At 39.1% G+C, this 15,000-nt stretch overlaps 1 protein-coding gene and 1 pseudogene across 1 annotated transcript in view; one reads left to right on the top strand and one right to left on the bottom strand.

Annotated features, from left to right (window-relative positions):
• Positions 1 to 3,180, top strand: part of LOC138010422 (uncharacterized) — an 8,316-nt pseudogene extending 5,136 nt beyond the window's left edge.
• A 10,472-nt stretch (positions 3,181 to 13,652) lies between these two features.
• Positions 13,653 to 15,000, bottom strand: part of LOC138009893 (homeobox protein Nkx-3.1-like) — a 1,652-nt gene continuing 304 nt past the window's right edge. The window contains exons 2-3 of the mRNA XM_068856883.1: positions 14,129 to 14,442; positions 13,653 to 13,787 (exon numbers count right to left, since the gene is read on the bottom strand). Of these exons, the coding sequence (XP_068712984.1) occupies positions 13,653 to 13,787; positions 14,129 to 14,442 (449 nt within the window). The remainder of the gene's footprint in view (positions 13,788 to 14,128; positions 14,443 to 15,000) is intronic.

Here is a 15,000-nt window from a genome sequence, read left to right as displayed (position 1 = left end):
CTAATGCGCACCCTCTTATTAAGGACGTTCGCGCGAAAATTTTCTAACATTGATTTTTTTCTGAAAATTTTACCATTGAAAGATGATGAGTTAATCATTTTAATGTTAAATCCACTTAAGATTAAGCAAATTTGGCTGCCAGTTATCATAAATAAAAATTCTTCTCGGGCAAGTTAAAACATTAATAGTTCTTCTCTAAGTCTTGATGGGCGATCAGTATCCATTATATGATAAAAGGTGTTTATAAAAAAACGTTGAAACTGATCCAGATAAAAAATTATTAAAAACTGAATTTTCGACTGCAACTGCGGTCTTCATCAGAGTGACTAAAATATGCTGTTCGAGAGTAATATGCTAAAACTAAAATAAGAAGTTACTTTATCCCCTAGGGCTTCAATAATGTCTTATAGACAGAAGGGAATGGCTTCTGCTTGTTCACCGCATTTTTGTCTATTGTGGAGTGCCATGATTCCAAAAAGATTCTTTTGTGCCAATTATTGACATTCTTTTCTAGAATTTCCACACAGCCAGTGTCAATGTCATGGTCAGTGGTTTCGGCGTGATCTTTTATTGCCGACTCTTTGTTATTATTAGTTCCTGGTTTATGCTCCCCGCCACGTGAATTCCATGATCTCTTTGTTTCCGCAATGTATGTCAAATCACACGATCGGCATTTAACCTTGTACACAATGCCTTTTGTTTTCGTTTCTTTTGGGCGATCTTTTGGTTTCCTAAAATAATGAGCGGGTGTTTTTATAGGCTTGAAAGCAGTTTTTTTGTTCGCTTTGTTGAGGACATTTCTGACTTGTTCTGAAACGCCCACCAAACCATCGCATTTCTTGACACACGCAGCACAGTAGAAAGATCGGGAAACATTACTGTTAGCGTACATCGCAAAGCAACTTATACCAACAAGTACCTGGATTTCGCGTCTCATAGCCCCGCCCAGAGCAAACGTACGGTTGTTAAATGCCTGATAGACCGCGCAGAAACCATCCCATCCAATGACACAGAAAAAGATGGAGAACGACAACAAGTCATTAATGACTTAAAAGTTAATGGTTATACAGATAAATTCATTGAGAAATGTCGGGCCCCTAGACCACCGGCTGCAATCCAAATACAGGATACAGATACGCGGCCAAAAACTTTTGCTACCTTGCCATACGTAAAGGGCGTTTCAGAACAAGTCAGAAATGTCCTCAACAAAGCGAACAAAAAAACTGCTTTCAAGCCTATAAAAACACTCGCCCATTATTTTAGGAAACCAAAGGATCGCCCAAAAGAAACGAAAACAAAAGGCATTGTGTACAAGGTTAAATGCCGATCGTGTGATTTCACATACACTGGGGAAACAAAGAGATCATGGAATTCACGTGGCGGGGAGCATAAACCAGGAACTAATAATAACAAAGAGACGGCAATAAAAGATCACGCCGAAACCACTGACCATGACATTGACACTGGCTATGTGGAAATTCTAGAAAAGAATGTCAATAATTGGCACAAAAGAATCTTTTTGGAATCATGGCACTCCACAATAGACAAAAATGCGGTGAACGAGCGGAAGCCATTCCCTTCTGTCTATAAGACATTATTGAAGCCATAGGGGATAAAGTAACTTCTTTTAGTTTTAGCATATTACTCTCGAACAGCATATTTTAGTCACTCTGATGAAGACCGCAGTTGCAGTTGAAAATTCAGTTTTTAATAAATTTTTTATCTGGATCAGTTTCAACGTTTTTTATAAACACCTTCTTCTCTAATATTGTGCACAATTGGTCCGGCTTCGTTATAATCAACTTGAAGACTTTTTTTCCAAAAACAACCTGCATGTTTTTTGACTATCAATTAAAAGTGAACTAATTTGTAGTGTCCTTGTGTTATTTTAGTTCCTAATGAGCCTCTGAAGTGTTTTGTCAAGTCCCCAAGCCTTTATTCCCATATTACGATTCCTTCCGAAAAGTTGTCGAAGAATTGGCGACAGCGCACGACTTTCTCATATCAGGAAGTGTGAGCAATGGAGCGAGTGTTTAGGCGAAGTCCATGTCTGCTGGGCAAAGATGAAATGGACCTGGTTCAAAGGCTTGGGATTCCTGCCAAAAATCTTAAGATAAATCAACTGAGAAGTTACTGATAGTAATTGATTGACCAAAATAATTTCTTTGAGTTACGTTTCTCGCCAGTCACCAGATGCAACTGAGAACTCTATTTATTTACAAATTTGCGCTGTTAAGACTCAGTGAATAGCGTTGAATTTTTCCCGAGACAAAGTGTAACTTTACTTACCTTGAGGTTTATAACTGGTCAGCCAATTCCTTTTTCAAAACTACTAGTAGTTGCACGGTAGCCACTTTGATAATAAGTAACTCAGCTGTCTTGGTCGGTCGGCAGTCTACAATAACCTGGCCTGGGGTAAATAAACTGGAAGGATTTGACGCAATCTTCGACTAATCGAGCTGCGCGAGTTCTATGGTTTCCTAGTACAATGTAAACAGAGCTGAACTTTTTCGCTTTTCTGTTTTCCGACTAAACAGTTCTAAAGTAAACTGAACGTGAGATTATCGATTTCAGTGATTTAGTAAATTGAAGCAAAGGCCTGTATACCAATTTCTTTTTATTTTATTTTATTCTTTTTAGTTTTGGTTCAAAAATCGCCGGGTCAAGGAAAAAAGAGGAAGAGAGAAAAGGGATAAGCCAGGTGTCTCACAGACCAGCTTGTCAAACCGTTTGCAGTGTCCCGCGGGACCTGTCCAGTGTCACCCGTACCCAAGTGCGAGTGAGGTAGCATTCATCAGAATTGAACGAGTCTGGAGCGCATCGGAAACAGACCCGAAGGATAAGCCTCGACTCCATGCGCCAGTTGTGGAAGGCCTCCACTACCACAACATAAATTCAGACCAGTTTAGACGAGCACTAACAGACCCAAATGATAAGCCTCACGCCAAGCTGCTAATGGACACTGGAAACTACAGTCCAGGCCAGTCAAGTCAGCTAAGAATTTGGATTACCCATGTCTCACCCTGATCAGCTTAGGTATGGAGAGGAGGCCCAGACAGCGAGAAAAAGGCAGCCGTGTTCGATGTAACAATTCGCTTCCATAGTTTCATAATTTTGCAAAATTTTGTATTTATAACTAGTTTATCGTGAAAGACCAGATTGTTTAAATTTGTATTTTAAAGCTAAGTTCAGTGGCTACTTGTAATACCTAGCTTTTAATTCGCTTCACAACCGAAAACTAAAACTAAAATAATATATTACGATAAAATAAAGAAATGTAATAAAATGTCTTTCAATTTTGAAATAATAATTATTATTTGTTGAATCTTTTTGCATCAGTTCATTCATAAAAAAAACAAGGTCTTTTAAATTAAAGACTAAAACAACAAAATAACTTAGACCACAGAACATAATGTTTACAATTAAAATTGTTCAAACTTTTTCCAATGAAAGCGTTTGTATCCGAAAGAAAAATGAATTTCAAAACGCTTGTTTTGGGTTCCAAATTTTCCGGGCGCCGCCATGTTGAATAGTGATGTGTCGTGGTCGCCCTATTGTTCCAGAACAATCGCTCTTTGTGTCAGAACAACAGGGCAAGCACGACACGTCACAATTATTCAAGTTTAAACAATTTTAATTGTAAACATTATGTTCTGTGGTTTAAAATTTATTTTTTGTTTTATTGGGAGGTTCCATTTAATAATTATCCCAAAGTCTTACAAAATTCCGAAATCGAAGCTTTCAGCTGTATCACATAGTCTTTACTCGGTGTTGTTACCTGACTTCATATGTATTCAGCCGCTTATCAACAAATGGTCAAAGATGGTGGTTAAGTCGTACCACCCATCTATTGAAATCCAAAAAGAAATTTGGGGGTAACCACGCATTTTTCAAAGATAATTCATTGATAATATTTGAAAGAAGCTTTAAAATGCAAAGCAATGTATGGCGTTCTTTCTCAAATTGAAGCTTAATTATCTCTGCGTGGTTACCCCCAATTTTTTTTTTGCATACCAAGAGTACTCACTAAGATCTACTTTCTCCGGATAGTTTTAAACCGTACAAAAATATCCCTGTATTAGTAAGCATCACCGATAGGAAATCCGAGTACCTCAAGATGCGCAGAACGTATGCGCAATAACAATAATAGGCACCGTCCTTAATATAACGTCAGATTTGGCTTCTGTCAATCAAATTTCCGAACAAAGTTGGGACGAGAGACTCCGGAAAGTGAATTGGAGTTTTTTTTAGTTCACAGCTCAAAGACCATTATGATATTATGTTTGTAGAAATTCTTCAGTAAAAAAGATTCGTACAGATTCCATAGCTTTCCATCGGCTTCGAGTTTGAATATACAAACGTACCGTGGGAACAAAAGATGCTGATAGGTGGGTTATGTCACTCATCAATTGATTTCGTCATCTATGCTTGGCGTCGAAAGTTTGATAAAATGTAAGCCAAAACGCAAATTGGCAGTTGGCGCTTGAAGATGAATTCCGCAGGATTATGAAAGTCACAGTAAGTGAGTGACTCACAACTGCGATGATCGTTCTTATTTAGTGTAATTACAGCCATAGTTCAAAAAATATCCCGAAACTTTTCTATTTGCAAGGCTTCTGACGATGTGTCGGTCCCGAATCTTCTTCTTCATCCATCACATGCACACAGTAGCGATGGCCTCAGTTGAGTTCCGTTTCCATATAGGCTTAGGACAACACGCACTTGCACTTAGTACTTGGCTTGGGCCGAGCCGATTTTTCCTCAAACTCCCACGGCCTGCACCCGTCTGGCCTTGTAGTTCAGTCGGTAGAGCAACGGTGATCTAATCCGGAGGTCGTGGCTTCGATTCCCACCCGGGTCACAGATTTTTCTCTGTCCTTGGGTGTTGCATAAGAAGTTCCTGATGCTGTAGATCAGCGAAGGTTCTTCATCCATCACATGCACACAGTAGCGATGGCCTCACTTGAGTTTTTTCCATAAATCTTCTTCTTAAGTTTCGAAACGATTTGAAAACAATTCTGAATTTTAAACGTGGAGATACGTGTACAATAAACTATGATTCCCGGCATACACAATTTGATCACAATAAAAGGAACGAACGTGGGTAGGAACAAAGACTGAAGCGTCAGGTTGATAAAGTTAAGTTGTTAATTGAGACAGAGGGGTTTTTCCCCCAGTTTTTCGACAAAATAAGGTACCTCATTTTGTCGCTGGTGCTCTTAATTAAACAACGTTTTCGTTTCCGATGCAGTGATTTTGAACCAATTGCACATTTAGTTTTTGTCTATATGCCCATTGCGAGTTCTTAGATATTACCCCTTTGACTCCATGGAGTGATCAGCCTGTAAATGCTCCTCACAAAATGTAATTTCAATGAAATGTCACTCCAGACAGGTATTGAGAATGAAGACAATTATCAGCTTACTAGGAGTGATCTTGATATAACACCAAATATTCGTGACTACCTTACAAAACAATCTATGGCTTTAGTTAGGAGAAGGAACGTATTGATCTTGAGACGCGTCCCGAATGTACCCTTCAGATTTAACTAGCGTAAGGTGTCACTTATGCAACCAAGTTGATGCACACCGATGTTTAAAAATCTTTTTCTAAGGGTCCCCTTATCTTTCTCCTCAGCCAAAAAAATATAAGAAATAAATGTCACTGATGTGTCTCTCTTACGTTTCTTCAAGTAAACGTCTCGGACGGCAAAGTTCAACGCTAGAACGTTGTTAACATACATGAAAGTGTAAAACTTAAAATAACTATTTGAAAAGTTTTGACGACGTTTTGACGTAACTTCACGTCATTATCAACTAGAAACTTCCGAGTAACATCTGGAAATATATAACTGAGATAGTAAAACAGTAACTTGAATTTTAAAAAATCCTAAAATACATACGTAGTGTCAGGTCAAAGTTTTACTATTTCTTGTTCATTTGACCTTTGGGAATTATACCTACAAGGACAATTTTCGAACTTTTGCACATCAATGAACAAAATCACAAAACTTTCACTTATGAATTACTTTTATTTACAAAACTACCAACTGTTATAATTCTATTTATTTTTTCTGTTTTTCCAATTGAAAGCGATTCACAAAAACCTTAAAGTTGAGTACAGCTGAAAAAATAAATATTTTCTTATCTATCTGACTAGTTACATTATTTTGACAAACTTTTAATCTTATATGCGCTTCGTGTGCAATTATAGTCATTCAATACGGATGGAAGCTTCGGCTGCTTCTTCCCGCTAATCTTGCCAGCTGAGCATGTGTGATTTTGGACTGGTCCGAGTTACCTATGGCAAATTGGAAGGGTACGTCGCGGCTAAACTGGTTTAACTGGACTGATGGTTGATGTCTGGCAGTTGTGGAAAGTCTGCTGTACTGCTGGTGTTTTCTCTGTGTCACAGGTCCATAACGGTATCAGGCGCAGGTCGAGTGTTTCCAATGGTCTGAACCGGACTGGTCAGCTACAAACTGCAGTCTTCTTGGAAGGGCGAGTCTGCTATCAGTGGGAAGCGGGTCAAACCGGTTTGACGAGGTTGTCTGGTAAACGCGCGACACCTCTCTTGTTAATTTTCTTGACTTGGCCCTGCGATTCTGAAACCAGTACTGAAAAATAGAATTTAAAAAAATTGTTGTAAGTGGATTGTTAGAGATCTGTATAAGCACCTTGGTAATACTGAATGATTAGATAACGGTATTTGAAATAAATCCAAAAATCAATTGAGCGGATTAAAGTACTTGTATTTACTTATTCTTGTTCTTTGGTCATTTAAGTCTGATCAAAAACAACACACAAGTCTAGATTTAAATACAGTTTCGTATTTCCTAACGGAATATTGCTTCTGAAGATGAATGTTGTAGCATTCGAAACGTCAAGCTATATAATATGCGTTTTATAATGTCTGTAACCGCTGTTTGTGGGTTGTATTTACTTAGTAGAGACTTTCGTCATGTTGAATTGTTTACGTTTCCAAGAATTATTATACATCGAATCCAAATCCGTTGTATCATTAACGAAGTATTTTTCTCTTTTTCAATTAAAACCCAATTGACTCTTTTTTCTCTTAGACTTTTCAACAATAAACATTCAAAAGTTTTAGAGTCGTAAAGAACTCACCCCTAACGTTTTTGTCCGTGATCCCGATTCTCTTCGCCAGCATCTTTTCATCGCTCAGCGTCAAGTATGGTCGCTTGTTCCAGCTGCATCACCTCACTGAGTGAGAAGGTCGTGCGCTGTCGTTTCTCCCTCGGTGCCTGCTCGGTCTCATTCGGCATTCGATAGGTTTCGCTGTCACAAGCACTTCCGGAGCTTGAGATATCGGAGTAAGGAGTCAATTCTGGACTAGTTGTTCTGTGGCTAGTAGGAGGACTTGAGCAGTCGGAGTAAGGCGACAGTGGTGAGCTGGTGGTGCTGTGGCATTCTGTGAGAAAAAGAAGCGAAGGTTAAAACTGATTCATAGCTGAGTTTTCAATTGAGTATTGACATACTAGAATCATGGTTTATTTTAGCCAATTACAACAAACACAAACTATCAAATTGCCGATCAAATTCAAGTTGCCGGATTCAAGTGCGGGAAAGTCAGTGCGAACAAATGAACCTTTTTGATTGCATGTCTTCGTAATGCAAAATCTCACAAATTGTTAAACGTTCAGTCAATATTAAATGGCAAAACGCCGTTTACGAGGATTAATTCCAACTAATCTAATTTCAATAAGGTTACTCTGGAAATGGGGGAGCTATTCGGGAGTTTATGAAATGCAAAGAGTAGCAGCACTGTATTGTAGGATTGGAAATCGTGCAGAGAACGTGATTCAAATTTTTGGGGTTATAGGCACTTTAAAAACGCGGTTATATCCGAGGTTCCTTACATTTCAGCGCCTTTTTTCTGCTATCAAAAAAGGGAATCTCAGTGCAATATAACGGAGATCATCTCTTTAGTGGTCAGCTTATTTACAGATGTCTGCTCAATCTGGTTTCTCAATAAACAAACGAGCTACAGAGAAGAGTTACACAACAAAATAATTGAAACTCACCAAAACTTGAGGAAGCGTCTGCTGTGACATCATCTGCTAGGCCCAGGATACTTTGGATGGAAAAGTCAGTAAACTGCTTTCTAGAGACTGCGTCACTACCAATAGACTTCTTCGCATGCGCAGAACGCACCAGGCACTCCACAAGAGAAACCACTGATTCACCGGTATATTGACTGCAATCCATTTTGGTTAACTGAAAACCTTGACACTGTCACTGCTTTAAGCAAACTGATTGAACAACGCACGAACGCAGACCTTTATATATTCTTACACTCAAAATTACCGAACAACAAAGAGGGCCGTCTCGCAAACCAAAATCCTCTCTCGTTAGCGGTTAGATTTCCGACAAAAAACGTAACATATATAAAGACGTTCTTCTTTTACCACGCGAGCCGCTATTGTGGCGGTCGAAGAAACTAAAACGCCACCTTCTCTAGCTGCGCACTTAACACGTAAATTTGAAAGAGATGAGTTTTCGGTGCCTTTAATTATTATAAAAAGAAACCTCATGTTTGACCTCACCAGGTATTCGTACAGAGTGATCACCTTAACTGGTCACTGCAACCTTTAAGTTTATCACTGCAAAGCTTTTACCTGTCGTATTCACTTGATTTCATCCTTGAAAATAACTTTACCGCAAGTTTCTTAACGATAGATTGCCTTGTTGCGCAAAATATGCCACAAGGATAGATCTGATTGCTTTACTGAACGAATCAGTGAAATATCTTCAGACGAACATGATGGACAATGTGGTGACCATATTTGCTGAACTTGAAAACTCGAACAACTGCCTGTATAAACAAGCTATGCACCGCTTCATATAAACTGTTGTTCATCGGCCATCGAAGCTTAATTATCCTGATAAAAAACAAATCGCAGTGATAAACATTGTGAAGTAACATATTGATAAACATTGTGAAGTTTATAAAAATGCGTTGCTTCACAATGTTTATCACCGGGATTTGTGTTTTACTTCTAATTATGCACCGCCTTTTTCAAAAAAGAAAAATCGTTCTTTCGCAAATGACGTTCGAGTCGAGTCCAAAACATTTTCGGTACTTTTGCGCAAAGTGCCGAAAGCCAAGACCAATGTACGCATGTCACAGTTGTGCTCACGATGATTGAAGACATTCTGCGAGGCTCTACGGTCGGCTTCGACAATAACGATGTCCGGCTGTTTCCGAAATACGCGCCGTCGTAGTGGTAGCCTTCGGAGACTGCGCAAAAGTCGAAAATTCATGGTAACACGTAGCCAGCCACTCCTCCCAGCTACGGCGGAGCTTACTGAGGGAATTGCGGTCTAGTGACCAGAAAAGGGATTTTAAAATATAAGATTATATACTAAAGCGAAAAAACTACGTCGGCTACAGCAAACATCCCTCGTAATTAAAGTGCCACTACGACGAAAATTTTTGGTTTTCTTTTCGAATTTTTTCAACGTCAATTAAGTCAATATGTTCAAAATAATACAATGCATTTAAATTAGGAACGACAGAAGAGAGATAAGTCGGGAAATAGCCAGCCAGAAACCACTAAAAATCTGTCCGTCATTACTCGGACGGCATTGGAGAAGCCTGCGATTATTTTGTTAGCGGTCTTCACGCAAGACTTGGCTCGTGACGTCATACGCGCATCGCTTCCTGGGCGTTTGACAAAGCGAACAAGTCGATCAAGGAGTAATGTATATAGTATCAGCAAAAAGCAACTCGGCGATCTCTCACATCTCATAGACGGCATGGCAAATTAGCCGCGTTTATTTTGAACGTTGCGCATATGTCGTCAGACCCCAGGCAATCCAGCTAGACCCAACCCTTTTCCTCGCTCACGGTCATTTGCCGTTCGAGTAATGGTGGACAGCGAAAGCCGAAAAACTACGTTACAATAATCATACTTTCCGCGGGAATTTTGAGATAAAAATTGGCATGATACCTATTTAGCACGTCTATTTTCAAAATCTAAAGAAAAAAGGACATGCCGCAAATTTTTGTCGTCGTGGCACTTTAAGAATAACGTCAATTTTATTCAAAACTTCTTTCAACCATCTTTGTTGTAGTATTTTTTGTCATCGGAAGCTGTTGGTCAGCGAAAGTTCTTAACCCGCCAGCCATCACATGCATTTACAGTAGACGCTGTTCCTATCAACTAGCACTTCACATTACATCTATATTCTAATCAGTTAAGTCCGTATCAAGAAAAGCTGATCAAATTCAAAGACGATAGCTTTTGTTTGGCGTTGCAAATATTGCCTTAAAAAGGAAGTTTTCACCTAAATAAAGACTCATTAATTCACGAGGAAAATTTAAAGGCGCCGCTAATTATCACAGCAGCGGGAAATTTGAATATTCAGAGAGAACGTACTCATGTCAAACTCGGGGGAGAGGGTTGGGGTTACATTTTGTTTGAGGTGACTGGATAGTCAGGGAGGGACGGTCAAGACAAGGAATGCCGTGGGAAACGTTGCCACGAAATTACCAGAAACCAAGACGAAACTGAACCAGGGACGACTTTCGTCCCGAGATGAATCCCATTTTTTTCCGCAGAAATCTCAGCGAAACTTCTATGAATCCCGCTTGTATGTTCGGTAAAGTAGTCTAGTTTGAGTTCGCATAATATCAAAAGGGGGTATTACTTTTTGCCGATGGACAAAACAATAGATGGCTATTTTCTCACTTCCTTGCAAAACTGAGTTTTTGTCAAGTTTCAAGTGATCTCAGTTTGTGCGCACTTCGATCATTCACGGTTGTTTTGATTCGTTCTGAAAAATACGGTGGGTAATTGCTGTTAGGATATTACCTTTAGTTATAAAAATATCTTTGCAAATGTTTTGAATAGACTTAAGGACGATTGTTTTTTTGTTTCATTTATTAAACGCACTTGCTATTCTATTAAAAGTTATCGCTTCGTTCAAGGTTACTCATGACTGAATACAAAATGATTAATTATAACTGACTCGAATACCCCCCAAGTGCAACAGCAGTCGTGTTGTCGAAATTTAAGAAAAAGTCTTTATGCTCGATCGTGTTTACAAGTTGCGCAATCACACAGCTTCGGCCTTCCCTAATGAAGGTTTACTTTTCTGAAATAAGACCTCTGCGGGAAAAAAATTGGGCTCGTGAGGATTCAATGTTCAGCCTTGGTATTTTAATGATAACTGTTGACAACCGAGGAACCGATAATGGCTCCATTCGCGTCGACTCTGGAAAAAAAACACACACAGGAAGGGCGCGACCACAATGGCAATAAGGTTTGCCCTTTTAATTGAGAATTTTTTCGAAAAATTATCTTCTCAGGATTTTTATCGGGCTTCCCATACATTGAAATCCTTGTGGTGTTCGTTGGCTTTCCGTCACACGGAACTTGGGGCGCCTGTAGCGCGCGCCGCGCGCAGTAGCGCGGGCACATTGATAAAATGGCGGATTTTCATTGACTCCAAGCCTAATCCAGCAAGGAATGGCTATTTTCTCTTGAACGAGTTCGGTGACCCCATTTTTTTATTACAAATATTTCCTTAGAACGATGGAGTAGTAAGAAAATAGCCAAAAACCTATGGCCAGTTATTTGGCAATCTCATAAAGTTGTACGGAAGGAGCCATTACGGGTCGAAAAGCCCACGCTCAAGTTAAATCTATTTTGGAGTGTGAAGTTCTCTAAAAGGTATCAATTAAAATCAGTAGATTCTTTTTTCGTGCGTATGTGAATTAACCTTAGAATGAAACCAGGCTCTGTGTTATATCAGGGATTACATTTGTTTAATCGAGCTAACTTTGTCCAACTTTGGGGATGTGCGGTAATTCTCAAAGTGACTTTAACATCACCGTTTCCCTCTGCGTCGTACCATGGAAACGAGCAAGGTGACCCCCACCCCCCCTCCCCCCAACAGTGTGCGAAGTTTTATCAGAAATCTATGACAAATCAACAGTGTTAGAAGTTTTATCAGAAATCTATGGCAAATTCTATTTTTACGGAATCATCTTCGGTGGCTCACAACTGCGTTAACCGTTCTTGTTCAGTCCAATTACAGAAATAAGTTCAAAATATAGCAGTTCTCAAAAATATCACGAAAGTCTTTTATTTGCAAGGCTAGGTGTGATCTTGATATAACACCAAATTCTCAGGACTACCCAACAAAGGAATCTATGGTTTTAGTTAGGAGAAGGAACGTATCGATCTCTGATGTGCCTATCAGATTGAACTAGCATAGGGCGTCACATATGCAAGCGAGTTGATGTACTGCACGCCGTCACATATGCGTTTTCCCTTATCTACACCTCTCATTTATTTTCTGAAACTAGTACTGAAAAAAAAATTGATGTAGTATAAGTGGAATATTAGAGATCTGTATAAGCACCTTGATAAAACTAAATGATTTATAAAAAGGTATTACAATGAAAGTTTTGCTCTTGGGAGATGTCCCACTTGTACCTTCAGATTTAACTAGCGTGGGGTGTCACATATGCAAGCAAGTTGATGCACTTCACGCCGTTTTCCAAGAGTCCTCTTATCGATCTACACCCTTCTTGTTAATTTTCTGGACTTCGCATGGCAGTTCTGAAACCAGTACTGAAAAAGAAAAAATTGATGTAGTATAAGTGGAATATTAGAGATCTGTATAAGCACCTTGATAAAACTAAATGATTTTGAAAAAGGGTATTACAATGAAAGTTTCGCTCTTGGGAGATGTCCCACTTGTGTCCTTCAGATCAGATTTAACTAGTAGAGGGTGTCACATAATATTATGCAACCAAGTTGATGCACACCGATGTTTAAAAATCTTTTTCTAAGGAACGCCTTATCTTTCTCCTCAGCCAAAAAAATATAAGAAATAAATGTCACTGATGTGTCCCTCTTACGTTTCTTCAAGTAAACATGTAGGACGGCACAGTTCAACGCTAGAACGTTATTAACATACATGAAACACAAAAGTGTAAAACTTAACGTCGTTACCAAGTAAAAAATTTGGAGTAACAGCTGGAAATATATAACTGAGAACTGAGATAGTAAAACAATAACTTATATTTACAAAAATAAAAACCAAAGTAACTAGGTGTCAGAGAAAAAAAAACTATTGAAGTGTCTTGTTCATTTGACCTTTGGGAACTATACCTACAGCCGGGGACAATTTTAGAACTTTCACACATAGATAAACAAAACCACATACGTTTCAATTATGAATTACTTTTATTTACAAAACTACCAACTGTTATAATTCTATTTTTTTCTATTCAGTCACAAAAAACGTTGAGTTGAGTACAGCTATATTGTTATCTTAGCTATGTGACCGACTACATTTTGAATTTTATTTTCGTTGTTTACGCATGCGGAATTCGTGTTTAATTAAGCAATACGGATGGAAACCACGCGAGCTTCGGCTGCTTCTTCGCGTTAATCTTGCGAGCTGAGCATGTGTGATCTTGGACTGACCCGAGTTAGACATGGCGAATGCGCAGGGTACGTCACGGCTAAACTGGTTTAACTGGACTAATGGTTGATGTCTGGCAGGAGGGGAAAGTTTGCTGCACTGCTGGTCTTTTCTCTGTGTCACATGCAGGTCCATAACGGTATGAGACGCAGGTCGCGTGTTTCCAATGGTCTGAACCGGAGTGGTTGGTTAGTGCAGTCTTCTTGGAAGAGCGAATTTGCTATCGGGAATCGGCTCAAACTGGTTTGACGGGGTGGTCTGGTTAACGCGCGACACCTCTCTTGTTAATTTTTTTGACCTCGCACGGCGGTTCTGAAACCAGTACTGAAAAAAAGAAGAAAAAAAAAATAGTAAAACTGCATGAATGATTAAAAAACGGCATTATAATTATAAAAACAAATCCAAATCAATTGAGTATACAGACCCTCGTCATTATTATACATCGAATCCAAAGATATAAAAAAAAAAAAGAATGCAAACATTACTTTACAGTATATGCCTTTTGGTTTTGCAGTCGCAAGTTAACTGTCCCGTGAAAATTGAATTCACGTTCAACCGACTGCATCATCAACTAAGTATTTTTCTCTTTTTCAATTAAAACCCAATTGACTCTTAGAGTTTTCAACAATAAAAATTCAAAGGATTCAGAGTCGTAAAGAACTCACCCTAACGTTTTTGTCCGTGATCTCGATTCTCTTCGCCAGCATCTTTTCATCGCTCAGCGTCAAGTATGGTTGCTGACTAAACACTTGTTCCAGCTGCATCACCTCACTGCGTGAGAAGGTCGTGCGCTGTCGTTTCTCCCTCTGTACCTGCTCGGTGTCATTCGGCATGCGATCGGTTTCCCTGTCACAATCGCTTCGGGAGCTTGAGACAGCGGTGTAAGGAGTCAATTCTGGACTGGTTGTTCTGTGGCTAGTTGGAGGACTGGAGCAGTCGGAGTAAGGCGACAGTGGTGAGCTGGTGGTGCTGTGGTATTCTGTAAGGGAAAAAAACCAACGTTAAAACTCATTCATAGACGAGAATGGTTTTCAATTGAGTATATTGTTAAACTAAAACCACGACTTACTTCAGCCAATCACAACAAACGAAAACCAAACTATCAAATTTGCCAATCATATTCAGGTTGCCGGATTCAAATGCCGGAAAATCAGTGGGATTTAGTGAAACTTTTTAAGTACAACACTGGTCTTCTTAATGCAAAATCTCACACATTCCTAAACTTTCAGTCAAAATTCAATTGCGAGACGCCTTTTCGAGGAGCAATTCTAACTAATCTAATTTCAATAATGTTACTCTGAAAATAGGAGCGCTATTTGCGGGCTTATGCAGAGAATCTAATTCAGATTGTAAAAATATGCAAAACGCCTTTTTTCCTGCTATCAAAAACGGGAGTCGCAATGAATAAAAAAATTCAAAATGCACATTAGCAAAGAGAAACCGATTTTACACTAGAAAAATAACAAAAATTCAAAATGCGCATCAGCAAAGAGCAACCGATTTTACACTAGAAAAAGGCAGAATATAACGGAGATCA

Source organism: Montipora foliosa, chromosome 7, assembly GCF_036669935.1.
Source record: "Montipora foliosa isolate CH-2021 chromosome 7, ASM3666993v2, whole genome shotgun sequence".
Lineage (NCBI taxonomy): Eukaryota > Metazoa > Cnidaria > Anthozoa > Scleractinia > Acroporidae > Montipora > Montipora foliosa.
The sequence above is the reverse complement of the archived record's forward strand: the minus strand, read 5'-3'. Positions and strand labels throughout refer to the sequence as shown.